Source organism: Silurus aristotelis (genome assembly GCF_946808225.1).
Source record: "Silurus aristotelis genome assembly, chromosome: 12".
NCBI lineage: Eukaryota > Metazoa > Chordata > Actinopteri > Siluriformes > Siluridae > Silurus > Silurus aristotelis.
Genome location: NC_139585.1, coordinates 9,346,929 through 9,370,264, shown reverse-complemented (window position 1 = coordinate 9,370,264; position 23,336 = coordinate 9,346,929). Strand labels below are relative to the sequence as shown.

At 38.8% G+C, this 23,336-nt stretch overlaps 1 protein-coding gene and 1 long non-coding RNA gene across 2 annotated transcripts in view; one reads left to right on the top strand and one right to left on the bottom strand.

Annotated features, from left to right (window-relative positions):
• LOC310734561 overlaps positions 1 to 23,336 on the top strand; it is a 134,606-nt gene that overhangs the window by 37,139 nt on the left and 74,131 nt on the right. The window lies entirely within an intron of this gene.
• ppp2r2d (protein phosphatase 2, regulatory subunit B, delta) lies at positions 53 to 23,324 on the bottom strand. The gene is made up of 10 exons (XM_083556678.1): positions 23,059 to 23,324; positions 22,690 to 22,764; positions 11,446 to 11,543; positions 10,998 to 11,163; positions 10,784 to 10,896; positions 10,180 to 10,357; positions 9,646 to 9,810; positions 3,609 to 3,778; positions 2,592 to 2,683; positions 53 to 2,428 (listed from the first exon to the last, which is right to left on the bottom strand). The coding sequence occupies exons 1-10, from the start codon at positions 23,063 to 23,065 to the stop codon at positions 2,149 to 2,151; spliced, it is 1,344 nt and encodes a 447-aa protein (XP_083412804.1). The 5' UTR covers positions 23,066 to 23,324; the 3' UTR covers positions 53 to 2,148.

Below are 23,336 nucleotides of genomic sequence, written 5' to 3'. Positions count from 1 at the left end.
AAAAAATAAATAAATAAATAAAAAGAATAAAGTGTTGGGCAGCATCCCATACTCAGGTAAACACAATTAAAATTTATTTAACTTTGGTCAAAAATAATCAAACAAGTGTACACTTCCACAATGTTAGCATCATTATTGAACAAAGAACAAGGTCAGACATGGGATGCCCTTTGACCTGTCTGGGACTAGAAATTTGGGAACAAATCGACTGTACAGTTTTGTACTTGAACAGTCTTTTTTTTTGTGACATTCAAATCACGTGTTTCGACAGTGCCAGAGGGAAATCGCGTAGCGTGTGAACCGTGGAACTCCTCGCAGTTAATCCCCGTGTCCTAACATGAGCTGACTAAAAAGATTTAATGCACAAATGTTTTCTTTTTGTTTACATTTACATTTTTGTTTTGTGGCTTATGTTGCGTTTGTGCATCATTACCATGATCATACTGACAACACATGGGCCACTAAATGTTTTACTTACTGAAAGAAAAGCTTCTGTTCTCTCGAGGCACTAGATTCTGCTTTGATGGACCGAATTTCAAAAAGTAGTCTTATTTCTCGTAAGTTGCAGTCATTAGTGTCCAGATACGAAGCCACGTGTATTGTAGCAGCAAATACACAGGAGGATGGAGTGATCTAATGCGTTGCGTGGGTGGGGGAAATCGGGAAAATGTTCTTGGTAAAGGCAGGGAGTGGTGTTAATGATATCTAATATTTACTTACTATGGAGAATCATTATGGGATTCCCCTCTATAGTCATACAGAGATTTAAGGCTGCAGTGTCCCTTTTAAAAAAAAAAAAAAAAAAAAAAAAAAAAAAAAAAAAAAAAAAAACAACAACAAAAAAATACTAGGAGAGTCAGATTTGACAAAACCAGACGTTCGGAAAGCAAACAGCAATACTGACATTTAAAATGGCCGAATGTCCTTCGTTGTACAGTGCAACTGCAGCTTCAAGTAGTCCTATACTGAATATCTCTTTCTAGCCAACTGTTTAGTGACGAGTTTCCACCTGGAAATAAGGATTTTGCCACAATTTAGCCACCACCTGGTTTAAATAAAGTTGTTTTATTTTTCAATAAAAGTTATGCTGAAACAATGAACTGCAAAGTAATTTGTAAGTAATGAAGAAAAAGCTGATGTGCAGGTGGACTGCACCTTTTAACAGCTGGCTAGAAATCAGCAGGATGACTTCACATTTCATCACTGATGCTTTGAATCCACATAACATGCAAACACAGAACATAAAAAAAACCCATACATACCTGCTCATAATGTAAAAAACGCTTTCTCTTTGTAGTTTTGTTACTTTTATTAAGTGGTTTGACACCAGATGGTGCAGATTTTTTTATTTTATTTATATATATATATATATATATATATATATATATATATATATATATATATATATATATATATATATATATATATATATATATATGAAGACAGTCAGTAGATGTTACTATGAAAACCAAATAAAAAAGAAAGGGGGGGTGAAAGAAAAATTTGTCCACTGACCAAAGAGAGACCTGTATTAAGTGCTTAAAAGATAAAACACCAAGGCCTGTGATAAAGGCCAGGGGGAGGAATGTTGACAAACACCACGCAAAAAAAAAAGGGAAAAAAAAAAAAAAAAAAAAAAGTCTTGTTTCTGGAGATTTCCAGGCCACAGAGACGTATGCGTGGTTCTGACTGTGATGGATATGCACCTTTCCATGGTGTGCTCCACAATCTGGGTTGACAATTAGAACAAATTAAGTCTTAGACTTGAGGGGGGGGGGGGGGTTGATTGGGGGACACCCACGTTTGTGACTGCGGAAAAGTCGATTTGGCCTCTGTGTGTGTTTTGTTATTTCTTCTCGGCTGTGTTGAGGATAAGTGTTTGCCTTCTCCTGGTTTTAAGGTGGGTGGGGTTCAGGAGGGATTTCCCTGTGTAAATTCGGGTCAATCTTGCGCCAGGAGGAGCAACATGGTTGTAGCTTCTCTTCTTACTGACTTTAAGAACTAAACTATGGAAAGTACAAGATTTTTCTTTTCTTTTTTCTTTTTGCGTCCTCCGTCCTGTGCCAGGGGGAGCGGGGATTAAGTTAGGAATATTTATTCCGATTCTCTCTCTCATTTCCCATCCCCCATACTCACTCACTCATTAGTTTAGTTTATTTTGTCCTGGAATATATACAGATTGTTGGTGGCAGCCACGGCTATGACATTCTCTTTAGGGTGCCAAGCCGTGTGCAGGATCTTCTTGTTGAAGTCCAGGCTGTCCACGCTGATCTCATCCTTCTTTCTCTTCCCACCTGTGCACACTCGGCGTGGTTTGAGCATGGCCCGCGGTTTGCTGTTCTCACGCGACGCCTCCAGTGTGATGTCACGCCGCGTGTTCCTGTCGAACATTCTGAAGAAGTTGTTGTAGGAGCCAGTCATGATGGCACTGCAAGAGAAAATAGACGCACTGATTTACATTGATATCCATTGTAACATGCAACATTAATATTAATGACTGGTTCAAGACTTGCTAAGTAGCATTAGCAGCAATAAATCGGCAGCAGGAAAATTCTATGGCAAAGTTTGGATTAAAGGGCAAGTTTCTGTACCTGTCCGATCCGTTCCAGCAGCACTCAAACTTGTCAAAAATGCAGTCGTTCTCGTACAGTGAGCACAGCTTGCTACGTAGGTATTCATGTACCTATAAATATAAATAATAAAAATTAAACAAAGGGATTGGCATGTTGTGTCTTGCAACACTGAGGAGTGCTTTAAACCGGTCGGTAGCAAGTCAAGACAAGTACTATGGCATTATGAGTTCTATGACACCGGGTTTAAAGAAACGGGAACATCCATCATTCAGGAGAACGCATGCACTTCAAAAAACGGACAAAATATTAACAGAAACTAGCCTCTGAGTTTACAGAGAGATGTTTGAAAATGACTGTAAATCCTTAATGATAAGGAGTGACATGGAATCCATGGGGACAAAAAGGAACAAACATTTTCATTAAGGTTTGAAAAACAAACGTCTCTGCTGATACGGTTGTATTCTTTAGCCCTTCAGAACAGCTCTAATAACATTACTAAGGACAATCAGTAATCAAAAACAAAAATTAAACAAAGAAAACTAAAGCAACCAGGACTTCAAAAAGAATGCTCCGTGTGTGAGAAATAAGTTAAATTAAAGACATCATTGCCCCCAGCAAACACAACATGTGAAAGATTCAACACAGACATGCACTGCATAGACTGCTCATAGATCTTGCCTTCATATCAGTTCGAGGTATTTTCTCAGCACATATCTTTCTGCTTGCAATCAGTTATTGAGCATCCAACAAAACTTATGCCTGGGTGATAAAGAAATCATTAGATAGGAAAAGGCTTACAACTGCTTAGTCTGTTGAGTTTATCGAAACTGTTTAAGACACAACAAACTGAAACACACTTGAAGTCTATTATTTCACTGTTAGCTGCTCGTCTGATTGCTACCTTCTGTGCTGATGATTCAACAATTAATTGAAAAAGAAATAAGTACAACTCGGTTCAAAGAAAAGATGTCAAATCACTTTAAGAAAGCACTTGTGAATCAAACATCGAGTCATTAAATAAAAAAAACTAAGTACCTGGTAGGTCTCTACTGGCCGGTTCTCCATGTTTAGGTCCCACACCTTCACAGAGAGATAGTCTCGAGTCATCATGTATCGGCCGCTATGGCTGAACTTGACGTCAGATATAGAGGAGATGATTTCGGAGAAGAATGACCGGCTGCTCGGATCTTCAGGTTCTTCAAAAACTGTGGTGGGAAAAGAAATGTAAAAATAAAATTAAGCTGAACTGCAAATAAAAAAAATAATGTTAAAACTTAATAGTTTGGAAATGTATAGTGTGTTTTATTTATGGCTGATGACACACGCTGAATCATTTTCTGTTTAATTTTAACATGTACTTCTGCTTGCTGTTGTAGATCAGCAACTCGCATTAGAATAGCAGGCAGGGTAAAACTACACAACATTAAACAAGGAAATAAGTGATCAGACAGGGTTTTGGTTTCATCTGCAAAACCACTAATATACTTTTGGTTCTAGTTATATTTGTGTTTTGTCATGCAGAGTTTACTCCATGTAAAACTTACTGGCTAAGCAATGAACAGCAGACATGTATTTGCATGTCTGTAGCCACACTACAGTTAAATGACAATCCTGTAGTTTCAGAAATGATCTTTAGCATTATTAGTTAAGCTTTATGCCTTAGATTTTACATAGAATATTTGACTGACTGACTTTGCACAATTTTCATAAAGAATTACCACATCAAAACACACGCACAAAAAAAGATCCAGCCACGCTTCACGTTATAGTCCAGATTCCACTGCAACCCTGGTCCCATAGCACCTATGTTACTATTTACTCACGTAATTACAGGAAAAACTGTTAATTGGCCGAATAATCGAATTAACTGAATCAGACGTGTTGGAAGCAGGGGAGAAAAAGAGGACAAATGCAGGGATTTGAGGAATAGTTTAAGAAACTATGCTACAGACTATGGCCATATTCATGGTGATGACTTGACCGCCAAATTACTGAGATTTCAATCGGATCAAACATCTGCGAGATGTGCTAGACAAACAAGTTCAATCCGTGGAGGCCCCACTTTGAAACTTACAGGATCTACAGCTAAGGTATTGGTGCCAGATATCACAGCACACCATTTAAAGTTCTGGAGGTAATGTCTTGACAGGTCAGAAATATTTTGGACACAGAAGTAGACTACACAGTACCAGACTGGTGGTTTTGATATATTATTGTGGCTGGTCAGTGTATGTGCATTAATGAGCTCTGTTACGATTCACACCAACAGTAGCATCCCTACTGCTAATAATCAATTTAAAGGCAATTAAATGTTTATGTTGCGCACAGCAACGTGGGACACTTAGGAACCAGGTTGTTTGGTATGTGATTTATTTACAGAGGTAGCCCACTGTATATGAAAACTAGATTATAAAGAATCACTTTGGACTTGGCAGTAGCTGGCATTACAACTCTTTATAGCATGAGTGGGCGAATCATTAGACAATCATCTTTGACAATATCTTTGTGTCTGCATTTATTCTAGGGCTGCAATATCTAATTGGGCCGTTGGGCTGCTTAAGTTACATCAACCGGGAGCAGGAGAAAGTGTGTCCCAATTCACAGATGAAGGTGAAACTGGTATAGTTTAATGAAATCCTATTGTGTAAACCGTTTGTAAGTTTGGGACAATCGCACTGGATCGGTATTCTGTCATGACTCGTGAGCAACAGGTTGCGCAATCGGCTCGCTTAAGACATTCTTGATGGATTAAATAAAAAATGGTGTTAAACAAACACTAAATCTAAAAGCAGCAAATAACAGCAGCAGTAAATGATTACATTTTTAGTCACTGTTGTAGTTTTTAGTGAATTATGCATTTGCACACCAACGCATTTTATTATTTTTTTTTTTATCAAGCCCGTTAGCTTGCTGCATTTCTCCATTCCATTATCTTTTTATAGCATTTGTCTACAACAGAAAACTTCAGTTTTCAAATGTGACTTACTACATTAAAATGCTTGTTTTCAATGATTGCATTTAACTAATCAATATAATTTAATTATACAAAATCCAATTAATTATATTCTAAATATACAGTGAGGAAAATAAGTATTTGAACACCCTGCTATTTTGCAAGTTCTCCCACTTAGAAATCATGGAGAGGTCTGAAATTGTCATCGTCGGTGCATGTCCACTGTGAGAGACAATCTAAAAAAAAAAAAAAATCCAGAAATCAATGTAACTAACTAATTTAACTATTTATTTGTATGATACAGCTGCAAATAAGTATTTGAACACCTGTCTATCAGCTAGAATTCTAACCCTCAAAGACCTGTTAGTCTGCCTTTTAAATGTCCACCTCCACTACATTTATTATCCTAAATTAGATGCACCTGTTTGAGGTCGTTAGCTGCATAAAGACACCTGTCCACCCCATACAATCAGTAAGAATCCAACTACTAACATGGCCAAGACCAAAGAGCTGTCCAAAGACACTAGAGACAAAATTGTACACCTCCACAAGGCTGGAAAGGGCTACGGGGAAATTGCCAAGCAGCTTGGTGAAAAAAAGGTCCACTGTTGGAGCAATCATTAGAAAATGGAAGAAGCTAAACATGACTGTCAATCTCCCTCGGACTGGGGCTCCATGCAAGATCTCACCTCGTGGGGTCTCAATGATCCTAAGGAAGGTGAGAAATCAGCCCAGAACTACACGGGAGGTGCTGGTCAATGACCTGAAAAGAGCTGGGACCACCGTTTCCAAGGTTACTGTTGGTAATACACTAAGACGTCATGGTTTGAAATCATGCATGGCACGGAAGGGTCCCCTGCTTAAACCAGCACATGTCCAGGCACGTCTTAAGTTTGCCAATGACCATTTGGATGATCCAGAGGAGTCATGGGAGAAAGTCATGTGGTCAGATGAGACCAAAATAGAACTTTTGGGTCATAATTCCACTAAACGTGTTTGGAGGAAGAAGAATTATGAGTACATCCCAAGAACACCATCCCTACTGTGAAGCATGGGGGTGGTAGCATCATGCTTTGGGGGTGTTCTTCTGCACATGGGACAGGGCGACTGCACTGTATTAAGGAGAGGATGACTGGGGCCATGTATTGCGAGATTTTAGGGAACAACCTCCTTCCCTCAGTTAGAGCATTGAAGATGGGTGGAGGCTAAGTCTTCCAACATGACAATGACCCGAAGCACACAGCCAGGATAACCAAGGAGTGGCTCTGTAAGAAGCATATCAAGGTTCTGGCGTGGCCTAGCCAGTCTCCAGACCTAAACCCAATAGAGAATCTTTGGAGGGAGCTCAAACTCCATGTTTCTCAGCGACAGGCCAGAAACCTGACTGATCTAGAGAAGATCTGTGTGGAGGACTGGGCCAAAATCCCTCCTGCAGTGTGTGCAAACCTGGTGAAAAACTTCAGGAAACGTTTGACCTCTGTAATTGCAAACAAAGGCTACTGTACCAAATATTAACATTGACTTTCTCAGGTGTTCAAATACTTATTTGCAGCTGTATCATACAAATAAATAGTTTAAAAAAAAAAAAAAAAAAAAAAAACTTTTTTTTTTTTAGATTATGTCTCACAGTGGACATGCACCTCCGATGACAATTTCAGACCCCTCCATGATTTCTAAGTGGGAGAACTTGCAAAATAGCAGGGTATTTAAATACTTATTTTCCTCACTGTATATTATATATTCTAATTATATATTCTGGATGCTTATATCTTCACAACTGAACAAAATGTCTTTTTTAAACAAAAATTGTCAAAACAATTCTGTATTAATATTAAAAAGCATTTGCAAGTAGTAAAGCTGCAGTAAATTATACTTTAAAACAGAAGTTACATGTAGTAGACTAATGCTATAAAATGAGGAATGCAGCAAGCGAACAGGCTTAATAAAAAGAAAAAAAAAAGATGCATTGGTGTGCAAATGAATAATCATTAGCTAAAAATCACAACAGTGACTAAAAACGTAATCAGTTACTGCTGCTGTTTGCTGCTTTTAGATTGTTTGTTCGCTCCGTTTTAATTGAATTCATCACTATGTCACCAGAGGGTTTACTGCGCAACCTGATACTCGCGAGTAATGACAGAACAGATCCAGTGCGACCGTCCCAAAGTTACAGTTTACACAATAGCACTTCATTAAACTATACTATTTTTACATGGAGGATTATACAGTTTTTGCTCACCGTGCTGATGTTTTACCTTATTCTGTGACACCAGTGTGTTTTTTCACATGCTCGTGCATCACTGTTGTACCGTCATCCCCACACAAGCTTCCCTTTGCATAACTTCCAGGTACAGTTTTCTTTGTTGCGTTTAATACAAGATGCTTCTATGCCTTGGGTGACTTGGAGGGCACACTTTTTTCCTGCTGCCGGTTGACCCTGTACTGTCCACTATTTACGCAAGCGGCGGTGTAATCTTACCCGCAATTTAAACAGCCCAACTAACTGTTAACTGCATTCGTTGACAACGAATTGCGATTATTTTGATTTATCGATTTGTTGTTGCAGCCCTCATAAAATGTCAAAATTAAAGATAGTTAAACTGGCCTTGCATTTTTAAGTACACTTTTACACAAAGACCCCACATTAGGGTTTTACATAGTTATAGTAAGTAAAACATCAAATTGAAAGTTTTTTAACAGAAACAAAATCGTCTGATTAATCGTTAATGGCAGCCCTAATTTATTAATTACTTAATAAAGTTTGCTTTGAAGATGTTGATGGAGAAGTATAGAGAAGGTCAGAAGGAGTTGTATTGTGTGTTTGTGGATGTAGAGAAAGCGTTTGACGGATTGCCGAGAATGGAGTTGTAGAATTGTATGAGGAAGTCAGTTGTGGCAGTGAAGTATGTGAGGGTGGTGTAGGACATGTATGAGGACAGTGTGACAGCAGCGAAGTGTGCAGTAGGAATGACAGACTGGTCTAAGGTGGAGGTTGGACTGCATCAAGGATCGGCTCTAAACCCTTTCCTGTTTGCAGTGGTGATGGACAGGGGCCGTAAGAGAGTGAAGAAAAGAGTGCAGGCAGGGTGAAGTGGGTGGAGAAGAGTGATAACAGGAGTGATGTGCAGAGGAGGGACATGGGGTATAACGGTAGGAGAATGCTGAGGATGAAGCCCCCGGGTAGGAGGAAAAGAGGAAGGCCAAGGAGGAGGTTTATGGATGTGGTGAGGTAGGACATGCAGGTAGTTGGTTTGAAAGAGAGGATGATCCGCTGTGGAGACCCCTAATGGGAGAAGCCGAAAGAAGAAGATTTACTTAAGAGAAATTAAAAGTGGTTGTCCATTTCCGATATCTTACACATTCTGCCTGCTTTCTATTTTTTTTTTTTTAAACCACCGATATGCAGCATGTCTGAAACTTATGACAAATGATTTCATATTTACATGTAATTCTTCTTGGCCTGGTTAAACTGATTTTCCATGGTTTAGAAATATTACATGAATTCCCTTAAAGCCCTGAACTAATTATAGACCCTAGTAAACAGTTCTAAAGAAATTTGCTGGCTTTTTGATAGTTCTACATAGTTATACACGGAAATAAAATCATTGTATTGCAGAATTTGTTGTGTCTATACAAATTGATTGCCTTTCTGAATTCTGAATCATTGATGTATTAATGATAAAACACAATGGCAATCAATATAATATTTGTTGGCATTTCTATACATTTCTACTCATCAAAGGCTGCAGATAACACTCAATTAAATTATTCAGAACTTATGGAACGGGGTTACTGGCATTAAACAGAGGGGGGAAAATATCACTCCAAACCTTCACTAAGTGGGCCATGGCTTTTAACGCTACTCAGAGAACAGAATAGGGTCCAAAGGGGGCTAGACATCATAGGACTTTGCCTGATTTCAAATGGAAAGCTTGTTGCATCCATTCCCAAAATAACAAACCGCTCAAGCCGAAATGGGCCTTCTATTCATTTCAAAATATATGCCACAAAATTACTCGTTCTTCCAGGATAAAGCACTGTGTATAGCCGAAGAGCCATAAGCATTGTGTACCCCTGAATCCACTGCATTAGAGAAATTACTGATACTGAGCTACTCACATTTGCTATGCCTATCGCAGAGTGCTGCTGCCCGCATGTCACACAGACGAATGGTGCCCTTGCTGCTGCTGTAGACGAACACGTTGCACTGGTGAGGGTGGCATTCGGCAGCCGTGATCACCTCTGTCAGTTCCTCCATGTTGGCAGGCTTTATATCTACAATATCTGAGGAAGGGCAGGAGTAAAGGTACACAACAGCAAATAGAAACAAACAATATAATAAAGACCAGTATTAAGTTCATTATTTCAGTATCAGGATTAAAATTCAATTCGATTTTATTTGTAAAGCGCTTTTATGGGCACCTGAACGCAAAAACTGTTCACAGCAACTGTATGGCAACCTAAATCAATAGTAGCAGAATTTATACTAGACTCTAAATCAATCTTCATGGGTCCTTAGTTTAACTATCACAGTAACTGCAGAGATCTTTAGACTGTTCATATGGAACCGTCCGTCCTAAGAAGCATAAAATAAAATTATGCAATAAAAAAAAAAAAAAAAGCCAAAACAAGCAAAGTGATTAAAAAGGATACTAAAACTTCTATCTGTGATTTCTAAGTGCCATAGGTTTATTCTTAGGTCATCTGCAGAAAGGTATGTTTCATGATCACTATTTACTGAAATGGAGTTGATGTGGTAAGTGTGTGCGTTTGCGAATATTCTGCGTGGGCTCGCCTCCACCATCAGGTCCATAGGCAACAACACGGGTACCTGTCGGGACACAAGACGAGAGAAATACAATTACCAAGAGCCATTAAAGGAGAAGGACATGGACCAAATTTTCCAGATGAATTTTTGAAACATTTATATATAGTCAACAAATATTACGGATTATCCATCATTAACCAAAATTGGTAGCACTGTATTTTACCCATGAGTTACACTTTGTTATACTTTATATATTGGAATAAGTCAATTAAATAATGGTCAGAGTAAGGACAGATGCATGTTACAGTGACTGCTGAATTTAACGCTATACATCATTAATTAATTACTTCAACTAGTTTTTTTTATCTTCTAATGTAAACTGTCCTAGACATGAAAATGTTTTATCTAATTTTAGATATTCATAATTAGGGCCTGATAAACAAAAAACTCTAGGTAATGCTCAATATCCCATGTAGATGCTCGACTTGCCCTAAGTTTCGTGATTCTAAAAGGATCTCTGAGACGTCCGTCTTCGTCTTTCAGATTGTAGCCTTCTGCTCGTTTGTCCCTTTCACTGATCTTCCACAGCTTGATGGTTTTATCTTTAGGAAAATGGAGAGGAAGCGAAAGTATTATAACCAGTTCCTTTATGTAAATGTTCAATCTACATAAGATAATTTAGAGCCAACAATCACAACTGTACCGTTTGTAGAGAGCAGGAAGTGAGCAGCATTCTGCTGTGGTAGCCATCTGATTTTATTGATTTTCTCCTCAATTTCTAAACTTTTCAAATAATCAAATTCAGGTTCGTGACTCTGGAAAGTGCTGTACACGTTGTACTCTCCTCTTGAGAGAGGGCGGTTTTTACTCTGAGAACAGAAAAGGAGCAACAGCTTTAAAAATAAGTGTTAAAAGATCAACCTCATCAAGTCTTGCAGTGGAGAAGCAGACGTAATTAACACCTACTAAGAAAAATATATACTTCCCACTAAATATAGAAATGCAATTTCAGCACGCAATAAAAAAAAAAAAAATCTATATTGTTTTGACAGCAACTGAATAGCCCATGTATCATGGTGTACTCAGAAAAAATGGGAAATAATGAATGCAGAGTAAATCCATGTTGAATATTTGAAAGCGTTATAGCTTACCTCTTGTTCCCGCTGAAATATGACAACTCTTCCACCTTTATCTCCTGTAGCTAGTAATTCCCCAGAGAAGTTAAATTCAACCGTTGAGATAATGTCCGCTGCAATACAAAAAAACAAAACAAAACAAAAAAAAAACCAAGGAATATCAGATTTAGTTATACAGTCAATGAGTGGGTTTAAATAATAAAGTCTGGGGTTTAAAGTCGAGCCTTGACTCAGACTTTCCACTGCTGGCTCTGTAAACCATTCTATCAACTGGCACAAAAGATAAATATTGTTTTCTGGTAAACTTTCATCAAAGCGTTCTATATGTAGAGAAAATTAGTCATGTATTACACACTAACTGAGAGACACCCCTGTAAACACTGTACCACCGTTTGATTTGAGAATTGCACATTTGTATTTCTGCTCATGTGGCACACCTGCTATATAATCCCCTTTAAATGTATTGATAAAGGAATGAGAACATGCTCGAAATTACAACATTAATATAAACCTGTCGTTTGCCTTGCAGCTGGTATTATGGTCATTTGCCTTAATATAAAAAAAATTTTTTTTTTTAAATAGCACGTCTGAACAACCGGAATAAAATCAAAAGCCCCTTTAATGCGACTGTCAAAACAAGGGCATGCTTAAGAACGTAAAGTGCAGTTGTACCCAATGACTTTTCTGTAGAACAGATTCCTGTACACACGTTTTGATTTCACACTAGTTAGCACTTATATCAGCTGATCTGAAGGCCCCTCAGTCACTCTTACCTATCAAAATCTACACACTCTTGGTTTAGTATGCAGTGAACAGCAGATCTCTCTTAACTTTATGACCAAAACGATAAAGGTTACACTCTGTAAATACAATACATGAGTGGTGTTTTTAAACAGGATAGGGATAATAAGCATATCCTGTACAGGGTCCTGTTCAGATCCGTATTTAGCCCTTTAGAACATGTTCCTGGATAAAGAGAAAAATAAATAAATAAGCATTACAAGAGGAACTAAATTCCCAACATTTAGTTCACTGTTAACTGGGGTTAGATGCTGGATTACATTCTCATATTTAAATCTCAAATTGCACACGTTTGTATACAAAATATCTTCAATCTTCAATTCTAAACTGAGTACCTGCTTTAGACAAGCAGCAACACGCAAGGAATCCACATTCCACTTTATGTTCCTTTAACAAGGAGTGCTTACATACGACACGTTTACATCCTTTGTGTGGTTAGTTTCAGATAGAAATAACATTCAGTGAACAATCACCTCAGCGCTTCAAAAACAAACTTTTCACACTGCAAAAAAGGGAATGCTTACGCGTGTGAATGTTGAACATAAGCTTTTGGATACTCAAAGACAATTATACTCTATGGACAATAAAACAAAACTAATTAATATTAGGGTCTACACTTTAGCCTAGTTATTTAAACCAATGTTGATCACATCATAACTCATTTAGCACACCACTGAACTAAAAGCTTAAGTTCTCAGCCTCAGTCTCCTGGTGTGGCTGCTCACAAACTAGCTAGACTATGAAGATTTAAAACATCTTTGTCTGAAATTAAAAAGACATAATGAGGTACATCTGGTTTGCAGATTAAAGCCTATTTACACCTGAAGGGACACTGCTCAAGGCATGGCCCAGCTGCTCCATGATACTTCATACTAGTCACTGCAAAGCAGTTGAAAATATATATTCCAGACAGCACATTCATGATCACTGGGATTGTAGAAATTTCTCACTTCTGAATTCAAGACAGCATTAAAAAAATAATTCTACTAAAACAAAATCTACTAAAGATGGGCGACAAATAGAAATCACCAAAGCTTTAACTATGAATACTTTAGATTACTTTACATTTATATTGGTTAAACCCCCCCCCTTTTTCTAATTAAACACATACATATCCAGAACCTAAGCTAGAAAAATGGAGTGTGTCTGCAGCCTTAAGTGATCAGCTGGTAAATAATCCACACTCCAGAGGAAAGTAATAAAACAGCAGAAAGGCTGAGGTTATACTCAACATTCTCACAGCGCAGAGACGCAAGCGGCATCGTTCACATACCCGCCGGTGACATTTTGTACATCTGGAGGATTAAAAGATCTGTTGAATAGAGGTCAGGGCAGAGCTAAAAAGCACCTCTACAGCATAACAAGGTAAACAATGAAGAGGAGGCGATGTGCAATTTTTTTTAAACTGTGCATTACTCAACAGTGGTTCAAATATACGTCACACCATTTTTGCTGCCTGCACACTACACTGCAATTAAAAAAGCTAAAAGAACAGTCATATCAAAAGGTAACTGAAAGAGACATTAAGGGCACAAAGTCAACTAAGAAACGATATGATCATGTCCATTAAAGACTTCTCTAACGAGAAGACATCAAGTGGTGTTAAGGGGTGTTATTTTGTGTAGTATTGCTTCCATGAATAAAGAAAGGAAAAGGAGTACAGGAACCAATGACAAGACGGAAAGTCATCTGCTGTACCTAAAAGAAGATTTCTCTGTACGTGCTGGTTTTACTAGGTTCGGCCATGATGCTTGAATGCTTCTGCTTACAAGCGATGCATTATAATTTCCATTTACAAAACAAATAAAGCTTAGCAAAGGTACTGAAAGTCATCCATGAGAAGTAAAGAGATTTGTCATGTGCAGAAAGATTCTCTCAAACAAAAGGTTGTGTCCCAAGAAGTGCACTTTATCCACTCTCTGCGCACTTTACTATACATACATTAAAAATAATTTGCACATTATACCAATTAGCAGACAATAATTCAAGAGACATTTATGTCACCAGTAAGTATCCTGGTCATGGTCATGAAGAGCCTACAGACCATCAGGGAAACACTGGGAGTGAAACACGGGGGGGAATACACTCTCTATATAGGACACGATTTGCACCTACCGGCATGTTTTTGGGAAGGGGGAGAAAACCCCCAGTGACATGAGAAGACGTGAAAACTCTACAAAGACAGTAAAGCAAACTAAGGATTAAGTGGACCAGGGACATTGGAACTGGTGTTCAAACCCACCTGGTTCTGGGATACTCTCTGGCTCAACCACAATCATGACTAGAATAAAGCAGTTCCTGATGAATGATTATCTAAAAAAATATGCCCTTTATTTAATCCATTTTCAGTTATTTAGTCACATTTAAATGATATGCAAGTAACCGTTCTTAGTAAAAACGATTATGAAAAAAAATGAGCGAAGCCATGCAGTCCACACAATTAATCCTTGTTTGCAAAACACTGACTCAGCATAATTACAGTGCAAGTTTTGGCAGTGAAGGAAGCAGCAGAATCACGCACATACCCATACTGAAGCACGAGAAGATGCCATTATATATCAGTTGTACCTGCAGCTGTCGCTTGTCTTGCAAAACTGTGACGAGACTTTTCACAAATCAGCCGTTAACACCACCGCTGCTCCGGACAGCCCAGAGAGCAACTCAGGATCAATCTGGTAGTGCTGTGGTCACTCCTCAATGAGAATGTTTAATCTGATGTCTAGGCAAATTAACAAAACCATGTAGCCATTAACTAACCCAAATCCCTCCTCTTGTGCCACTTCAGCACTTCTCAGAATTGATGCAGGGAAAAAAAAAAAAAAAAAAGTAAAAACAAAAATTGCAGAGCTGAAGATACTGCTCACACAATTCACCACTGCAACACAACAACATTGAAGGTAACCACAATGCTGAGGCAAAGACAAACACAGATCAATTTCAGCTGTACCTCGACTGAGTGTTGCATTGCATCACTGATCTCTGCATGAAGATAAAATTAGCGCTCTAACATTAGATCATTCTCTGGCAGCTCCCTAGGAGGAGAGAAACACACCACTGTTCAAACAGACTGATCCGAACGCCGCTAGAAAGATGTGGGAGTAGGATGAGAAAGCAATACATACCCATGGTGGAGCACATCGAGTGGCCATGATAGCAGCTTTGAAGGCTGCAGAGATCAGTGAAGTGTAAGTGTTTGAGATTTACGTGCCTGGGAGAAACAGCTAGAACACTAGCCTATGTGTTAAGCGAGAGCTCGAGGGGAGACGTTCAGCCATGTTGGACAGGTAAAAGTGGGGGAAAAACAAAGAGGAACCCCGCACACAGGAGAGAAAGCCTTGTTTTTATCCTTACACAGATCTGCAGTGTAGTAGAGTGAAACACAGACTAGTGTCATCATATCTGGTACTAAAGCACTTATGTGGAGGAAAGGAAAAAAGGAAGGATCTGCAGCTTTATTGATTATTTTACACATCTATCTGAGCCACAGTAAAGTTTATACAACAGTACTGCATTTAATAAATACTGTCATGGAGAGACTTCCGTGTCATTAGACGTAATCAGTTGCTGTGTGCTAAGCATATGACATTTGTTTACACAATACATCCTTGAATTAAGAGACATTCTCTTGTTTCCAAACTTGAAATTAGTATCAGCAATTACATTACCATTACAAATAGTGGCTTTCAAGTCATGTCTATCATGTGTTAGTGAAAAGAGCTGCAAAAGCATCAATTATTTCTAAAGATTAATTTAAAAAAATATTACAACATCCAAATTAAGCTTGCCATGGCATTTTATTTCACAGAGAACTGCACTCATTAACTAATGTACTGCCGTTTTAAGACCTATTCGTATCTCTTATTTTACTCTTAAGTCATGTCAGAAATTTAAGAGAGAAAAAATACTATTTTACATTTACCTTTTACAAATTGTCTTTTTTGGGGGAAATCATTCTCAGTTACTATCATTACATCATATCATTAACAATCTTCCTGGACTGAAACCTTCCTGACTCCTTAAAAGTAATGTTCATACATCAATGACAATACAATGGATGAGTCCATAATGTGTAAACGTACATTTATAAACAGACACATCTGAAAGATCATTATCCATCCACCGGTCTTGTAAAACTTGAACTTCAGGAAAGCATTTGCTATAAGACACAAGCAACATTTGCTTTAAAATGTGCCCAACATGAGCCTAAGACAATAATGATATTGTGTACCTAATTATTGAAACCCTCCATTTCAGCATACTGGTTCTCAGAAGCCAATTTCCCTAGTGTTCTATACATCTGTACACTGTTCCCACAACTCGGACCAGCCGGTGCAGGCTGCAGGCCTATATACACTCCTCATTTTGGCAGAAAGCTGAGTGTAAAAATATTCCCCTCAGGGGAGAATGGTTCATGTGTGTACAAAAAATTCGAGCTGCAGTCTTTTAAAGAACAACCCATGAACAGTCAAGCTTTAACATTTTGAAGCAAGGTTTCTTATTTATAATGATTTCACACACATTTAACCACTTCAGAGGGAAATCTAAAACTTTTCAGTATCTCATGAGGAAGAACATTTAAACTCCACTGAAAAAGCTCATGCTGCTGGTTTGGCAAAAGAAACCCGGTTGCCACACACACACACACACACCCCTATTGATCTAGCAAACAGGAGGAACAAGCCCTGCATGAAAAAAAGGAAACCGGAAAATGCCGGGAAAACCTCCGGGATAAAGTCTGGCAGGAGGCCAACAGAAACTTCTCTGTTCCCCTGTTTTTCCAGGCATAGGAAAAACAAGCATGCAGCTTAAAGTTGCAGATCAACAAAAAATACTTGCAAGGTATGTGCAATATGCAGCAGATGAAGGAGCAAACAAAAAAGCAAATGTCCGATTAAGAGGCATGATAACATTTACAAACGATGATAAATGAATAGTGCCACTTTTTTGGGAAGGATTTTATGACATCATAGTTAGACATTATGAATCAAATGTACCACAATATTAAAACGTTGAGCAAATAATAGTGTTAATGTGAATCAGAAGAATCAACTAGTATTAAAAATTAGATTGAAATTAAGTAGTCATGAAATTCTGCAAAAAAAAAAAAACCTTACTTATTTTGAGTGGGTCGAACAGCACGACTAATATCCACAACAGTGAATAGAATTTCAAGATACACAAACCTACTCCACAAAAACTAAACATCAGCTTGGGCAAACAAGCCAATAGTTTGTTTTCTGCTTTGTGGGATTTCTAGACAGTTTGCCTGTTGCAACTTAGGCACTGTTTTCTAGAGCAGGTGATTTCAGCCACCACACCTCAGACTGCTATTGTTCCACAGCTGGAAAAGGGAAAAGACAGTTTAACACAAAATACAGCTCTCAAAACGCACACATTACATATACACAAAAGGTATATAGTAGATGTGGACACCTGACAAATTGCAATTGTGGGCTTTTATGAACAACCTATTCCCCATGTAATCCACCACTGTGTTTAATAAACTCCATTCTGGAAAGGCATTTCACTATTTTGTTAAGATTTGTGTCTATTTAGTTCAACAGCATTAGTGAGGTCAAGCAATGATGGTGAGGGAGGATTTCTGGGGTGCAGTCAGTGTTCCAGGTCATCCTCTAGGTGTTCAGTGGGTTGAGGGTATTACACAGGCATACTGTAATGCTGGAACAGGTTTGGTTATCTTAATGGCATGAAATGTACGATTCTAACTTTGTGGCAACATTTTTGGGGAAGAAACATTGGTGTGAAGATCAGGTGCTTATTAGCTTTTCGACATGTGTACATAGGAACGCACCCCAATTTCTACAGCTGCTTATCTGTCGGGTCTCTTACACATTATCTGTGTGCAACTAAATCGCAGCACATACACAATCAAAGGGTTTCTGTCCCCAGTGCTTCTGGAGCAAGGGTGTACATGCTCGGGGTTTCAAAGAGGCAACACTAACACACAGTTGATGTTGGTAAAGAAAATGTATACATGACTACAAATATCATAAAATAAATTCCTCCTCTAAGACTTGTTTAAACAACACTTCATGGTGTTACCACAGCGCATTAAAAGGGACACGTTAGCATTAATTAAACGTTTAGGCAATTCGGTATTTTGCAATAGCACCGAGTACATGCATCTTCTTGCTCCATGTCTTCTTGTAGTAAATACATTAGCTAGAGAACTGGAGAAATAAAACAACTGCTAATACAAGAGTAAAAATCACATAACCTAACTAAACAATTAGTTTTACTGGGTATAGAAACATGTCCTGAGTCTGAACTATAAGCACATTTCTCCCTGTGCACGTTTCCACCCCTGTGTAAACTCTGCAATGTCTTGGATCTTCACAAAAAAAAAAACATCTACAGTAGAACACGCAGCAAAACCCTGCCACTGAAAATCTCAGTGAATTTCTTTGATGTTGCAGGGGTTACTGAAGATGTTGGTGCATTAGCTAGCAACCAATACTGTTCTCGTTTGAAAATCATTTCCCTGTGAGGGTACATTTCTCCACCCTCTTACAATCAGTTCCATTTACAATTCAGCAAGATTTTAAGACCAAGGTGGAACCAACCTGAAACCACCATCTGTGGTGGATTTGGTTGAGAAGCGGCACAAACACAGACAGGCGTGGGAGGCGGCAATAGATACACCAACATCTCACCCCTAACTTGTATGAATTGACAAATAGATCATTCGATTAAATTTTACATGGTGGTCAAAATCAAGAAGTTCCAACTGACCAAAAAAAGTTTGTGGAGAGTTGTCTAAAATCTCCCTACGTGTGAACTAAAGAATGTTGCTCTATGACTGACAGGTGTCCCACCAGGGTAAACTCTTGCACCTTGTGCACAGTGTTACCAGAAACAAGTTGGTGAATGTGAGGGTGTTACTGGCTCCCATCTCAGCACTTTAAGTGACATAGTATGTCACTGTGTGTGCGTCTCTTCTGCACCACCTCACAGTTGTATACAATATACGGTTCACGCTTGTCTTTGCAAACTCAATGCCCTACACACAAGATACAAAGATGCACTGAAATGGCTATGAATGCATCGAATGCACTTTTACACACTCTTAAACCACACAGAGTGAACTGGTGCCACACCAACCCATCACTCTATAGAAAATGGACGAGTCAGAAACTATAAACAAAGAAGAAATTGTGACGCAAACGTGTCTGGCCTCGATCAATGCTACCTTCCCATACTTTTACAGTGTGCAGACTGGTGTAAATATTAAGTAACATAAATGTCATTTATTTTTCAAAAAGCGGTCACAAACAAATATCCAAAGAAATCCACATTAGTGAACTTGGTGCAGTGTCCAAATCATTACTTGCTTTGATGAAGCCATTATTCAGTAGGCTACAATGATTTAAAATAAACTATATTAAATAAACTTTTTGGATAAAAGTATTGGGACACCTACACTACATACAAATCTTATGGTCAGGTGTTTATATATTGAATCACTCAAGGTAAAAAAAAAAAAAAATGCTGACAAACATGCTTCACATTTTTAGTACCAATTCCTCGCTTTTGTTCTCACTCATTGCAAGTGGTTTTCTCTCCCAAACCTGCACATGCACACACGCACAAGCTTGAAAGCGTATGAGCTGTCTGTAGTTACACCATTTATTATATCTTTACAATAGTTTAATACTCAGTACATAACTCTTGCAATAGTATGCAAGTCATGCTGAAGGTTCTGCTAGGTCTAAAGAAATCTTAACACAACACCACTAAGAACATTTTGGTATTTAAAAATATGAAAGCACAGTGCTGAATTCCAGCTGAGCTCACAGAAGGCACTCGATGTCCCAGAAGGCATTACAGTGGATTAGTAACTAAAAGTAGTCTAACGACATTGGGTCTATCAAGCCCCTAGAGGTCCATCAAACAGTCAAAGCATCTGCATTTTTCTCTTTTTTATAATAATAGTTTCAGTAGTGAAGCTTAAGTTCAACTTAGAAGTGGTGCTTAGAATCCTACCAAGTCAGCTACATCAAAACTGCAAAACTCAGGAGCGTCATTTCCACTACTATTACTACTGTATAGTCAATTTATAATATTTCAGATAATATATCAGACAAAATTTCTAAAATGTCCCCAAGTTGCTTGCTGGTGGCAAAAGATAAGGAAACATTTGCCTAATGTGTTTAATACTTAAATAGATTATGGTAATGACAACTTTTTCACACTGAAACATGTCCTGGACTGGACTGTAGTAGGACTAGAACTTCTGACCAGGAAGCTGTAATTCTAATAATAATTCCTGCTTTATTGTGTCAAAAAAGGGGAATAAACAGTTTGGTTAAAGGAATTAGACAATTTAACCCCAATATGAGTCAACTCTCAGGAAAGTTAAACCCATGACCTGCACCCCAGTTAGTGTGCTATAAGAGGGAGCAATGAGACGGCTGGAACCCAAACCGAGCCCAAGAGCTGCAAGTCACTACTTGAGTCAGTGCGCGAGTTACACGACACACCCAGCAACTTAAATAAGAACAGAACTGCATCGATTTTTCTGCTTCGTTTAAGTGGTTGGGATTGATTTAATAACAGTCCATCTTGTAATGTTATTGTTAACTACCAAGCCTCGAACTTGGATTAATGTTATATGAATTGGATGGACAAGTTTGTCTGGTTTACTCTGAAAATCCACCTTACAATCAAATTCCAGTGACAGCTTCTACATCCTTACTTATAGTGGCTGCACAATACACGACTCGCTGAATCGCTCGCACTATGCCACTTTATGTATGTAATCTGTTGGACAGAGATGAACTACACTAAACTACGCCACTACATAGTGATCCTCAAATCAGCAGTCATATGACTGTGACAAGGACAAAAAAGAAAATATGAAAGAAAGAAGAGTTGCAGATGCCGGCAGTAAGGATTATCTGCCCTGCAAAGAGAACTAGAAACACAAAAACACACTGCTGTGCACCACAGAGGAGCCTCGTGTTTTTTTTCTGTTTGATTTTGATGTGCCCAATAAATTCTGTCTAGTCAAAACATTACTGTGCTTGTTTTCACCCCCCTCACCCTCATAGATAAGAAATCAAATTCAGAGAACTGTTGAACATGACAACAGATCAGTTTGATCTTAACCATTAGCCCCATTAGTATGGGATTCAACTTGCACAGGATCCCAACATGTAGTAGTTTAAAGGAGCTCTTATGATTTTATTTAAATCCAAAAGATACATATTCAGAACTTTACTATATATGGAGGAAAAAAAGAAAATGTAGGGTCACTTGAAAGTTTTTTGCCAAAGTCAACATCTAATCATTTTAGTTCTGTCCAGATGCATGTCCATAATTCTATATGCAGATGTCACCTCATGTTATGGAGGGAGAGAGAGAGAGAGAGAGAGAGAGAGAGAGAGAGAGAGAGAGAGATGGGGTGGAGATGCCCGACTGTAGCTAGCTTTTTGCAGGGAAGAAAAAAAATATTTAATGCTTCTCTTTTGCCTAATAAATTTTGTTTTCAAACCGTTGTTGGAACTTTAGTTCACCTCAAACCGAAGCAAGGTCCAGTACCTCTGCGTTTGCCTGAATCTCGAGCACTCTTGTTTAACCACACAGCATTTGTGACATACGCAACCGTAGATTAACTCACCCCTTGTGTAGATGTTTTACGGCTGTCTTGATGTTATTTTTTCACTAAGAAAATGTGCATAGCTGAAATGTCCAAAAATGTATAACAGATTCCTCCCTGATAAATTAGTCCAATCCGAATAGGGCTATTATACCGCTTTCTAACGGTTCCCTCAACCTGGCACAAACTCCACTATAGCTGAACTTACCAAAGCATGGCTGGAAAAGGGAACGTGTATGCAGGAAGACATACAGACTGAATACAAACACACCTGCAAATCATGTTTGCTCTTACTGTAGAACCTGTCTCCAGTGGGCGGGGCATTTATACTCGAGTCCATTTCATTGGTTGAACACAAGACTAGTACAGGATGAGTCATCAAAATTACCATTTCACCCAAAGTGAAATAAAAAAAAAAAATAGAAGTATATAAATAATCTCCAAAAACGTGTCTAGTTGCTCCTAAGTAGCACCATAATAGTGTTTAAAGCCTTAAGACAGAGACAAAAAAAGAAAAAAAAAAAAAAAAAGAAAAAAAAAAAACATGTTTGATTTGAGGTGCAACTTTAACCATAGCAGAGCCAAATCCCAAACAGATGCCTGGTTACTACATATATAATGTATTAACACCGACTTCTGTACACTTTCTAGCAGACTACATGATTAATAAGAAGGCATTTAGGGTGTGCTTGTGTAACGCTATAAGGAGAGGTTTCTTCGCTAGGTCAAGCTGATGCTAATGCTAACTCAGCCCATGCTAAAGCGACTAGCTCGCTGGCTTCGTTAGCATACGAAGCAGTGTGTTTTATACAGGAAGGGAAATCGGGCGAGCTTTATACCTTCAGCCACGTCTTCATCCACGGCTCCCTTTACCTGCGAGAAACACCACTGGAAGTCGTTCCCTCCACCGACCCCTGCAGCCACACACACACACACACACACACACACACAATTGCAGTCAGTAAGCTACATACAACATGAAGCCTTTAAGGAATACATGAGCAAAGAAAAAAAAATATTTTTCCCCAAAGTGGGGAGTTAAAAATAAAAGCTAAAAGAAAATGCATCTCGTTCACACACGTAATTAGCGTAGTTAGCTCTCAGGCTAACCGGTTAGCTACAGCGGGGGTAGGCCGCGCTACTTGGACCAAGTCTCGCCCCCTCCCATTCCCTCTCCTCTTCGCTCCTCTCTTCCCATCCTGCCTCACCTGCCATCGCTTCGTTTCTGCGGAGAATCCGGCGTCGAGCTCACTGACTCCCGAGTTCCGGCGCGTTATAACCCTGCAGCCGGAGCGCGACGCGGCTCGCTCGCCAAAAAAGAAAAAACCGGATCTCGGGTTCGGCGCGAGGACCGCGGCGCGCGCGCAGCTTCACCCCCGTGATTTTTTTATTCCTTCTCAAGATGGCGCACGCCGACAGTCGACATGATGCCGTGACGTCACGTCACTTCGCGTCACTTCACTTCACGGGGCGCTCCTCGGGGAAA

Coding starts and splice junctions, on each gene's coding strand:
- ppp2r2d (XM_083556678.1), bottom strand. Junction 3,779..9,645: donor CTGCGATAGGCATAGCAAAT/GTGAGTAGCTCA, acceptor TTCCCACCACAG/TTTTTGAAGAACCTGAAGAT. Junction 2,429..2,591: donor TGCTGGAACGGATCGGACAG/GTACAGAAACTT, acceptor TTTCTCTTGCAG/TGCCATCATGACTGGCTCCT.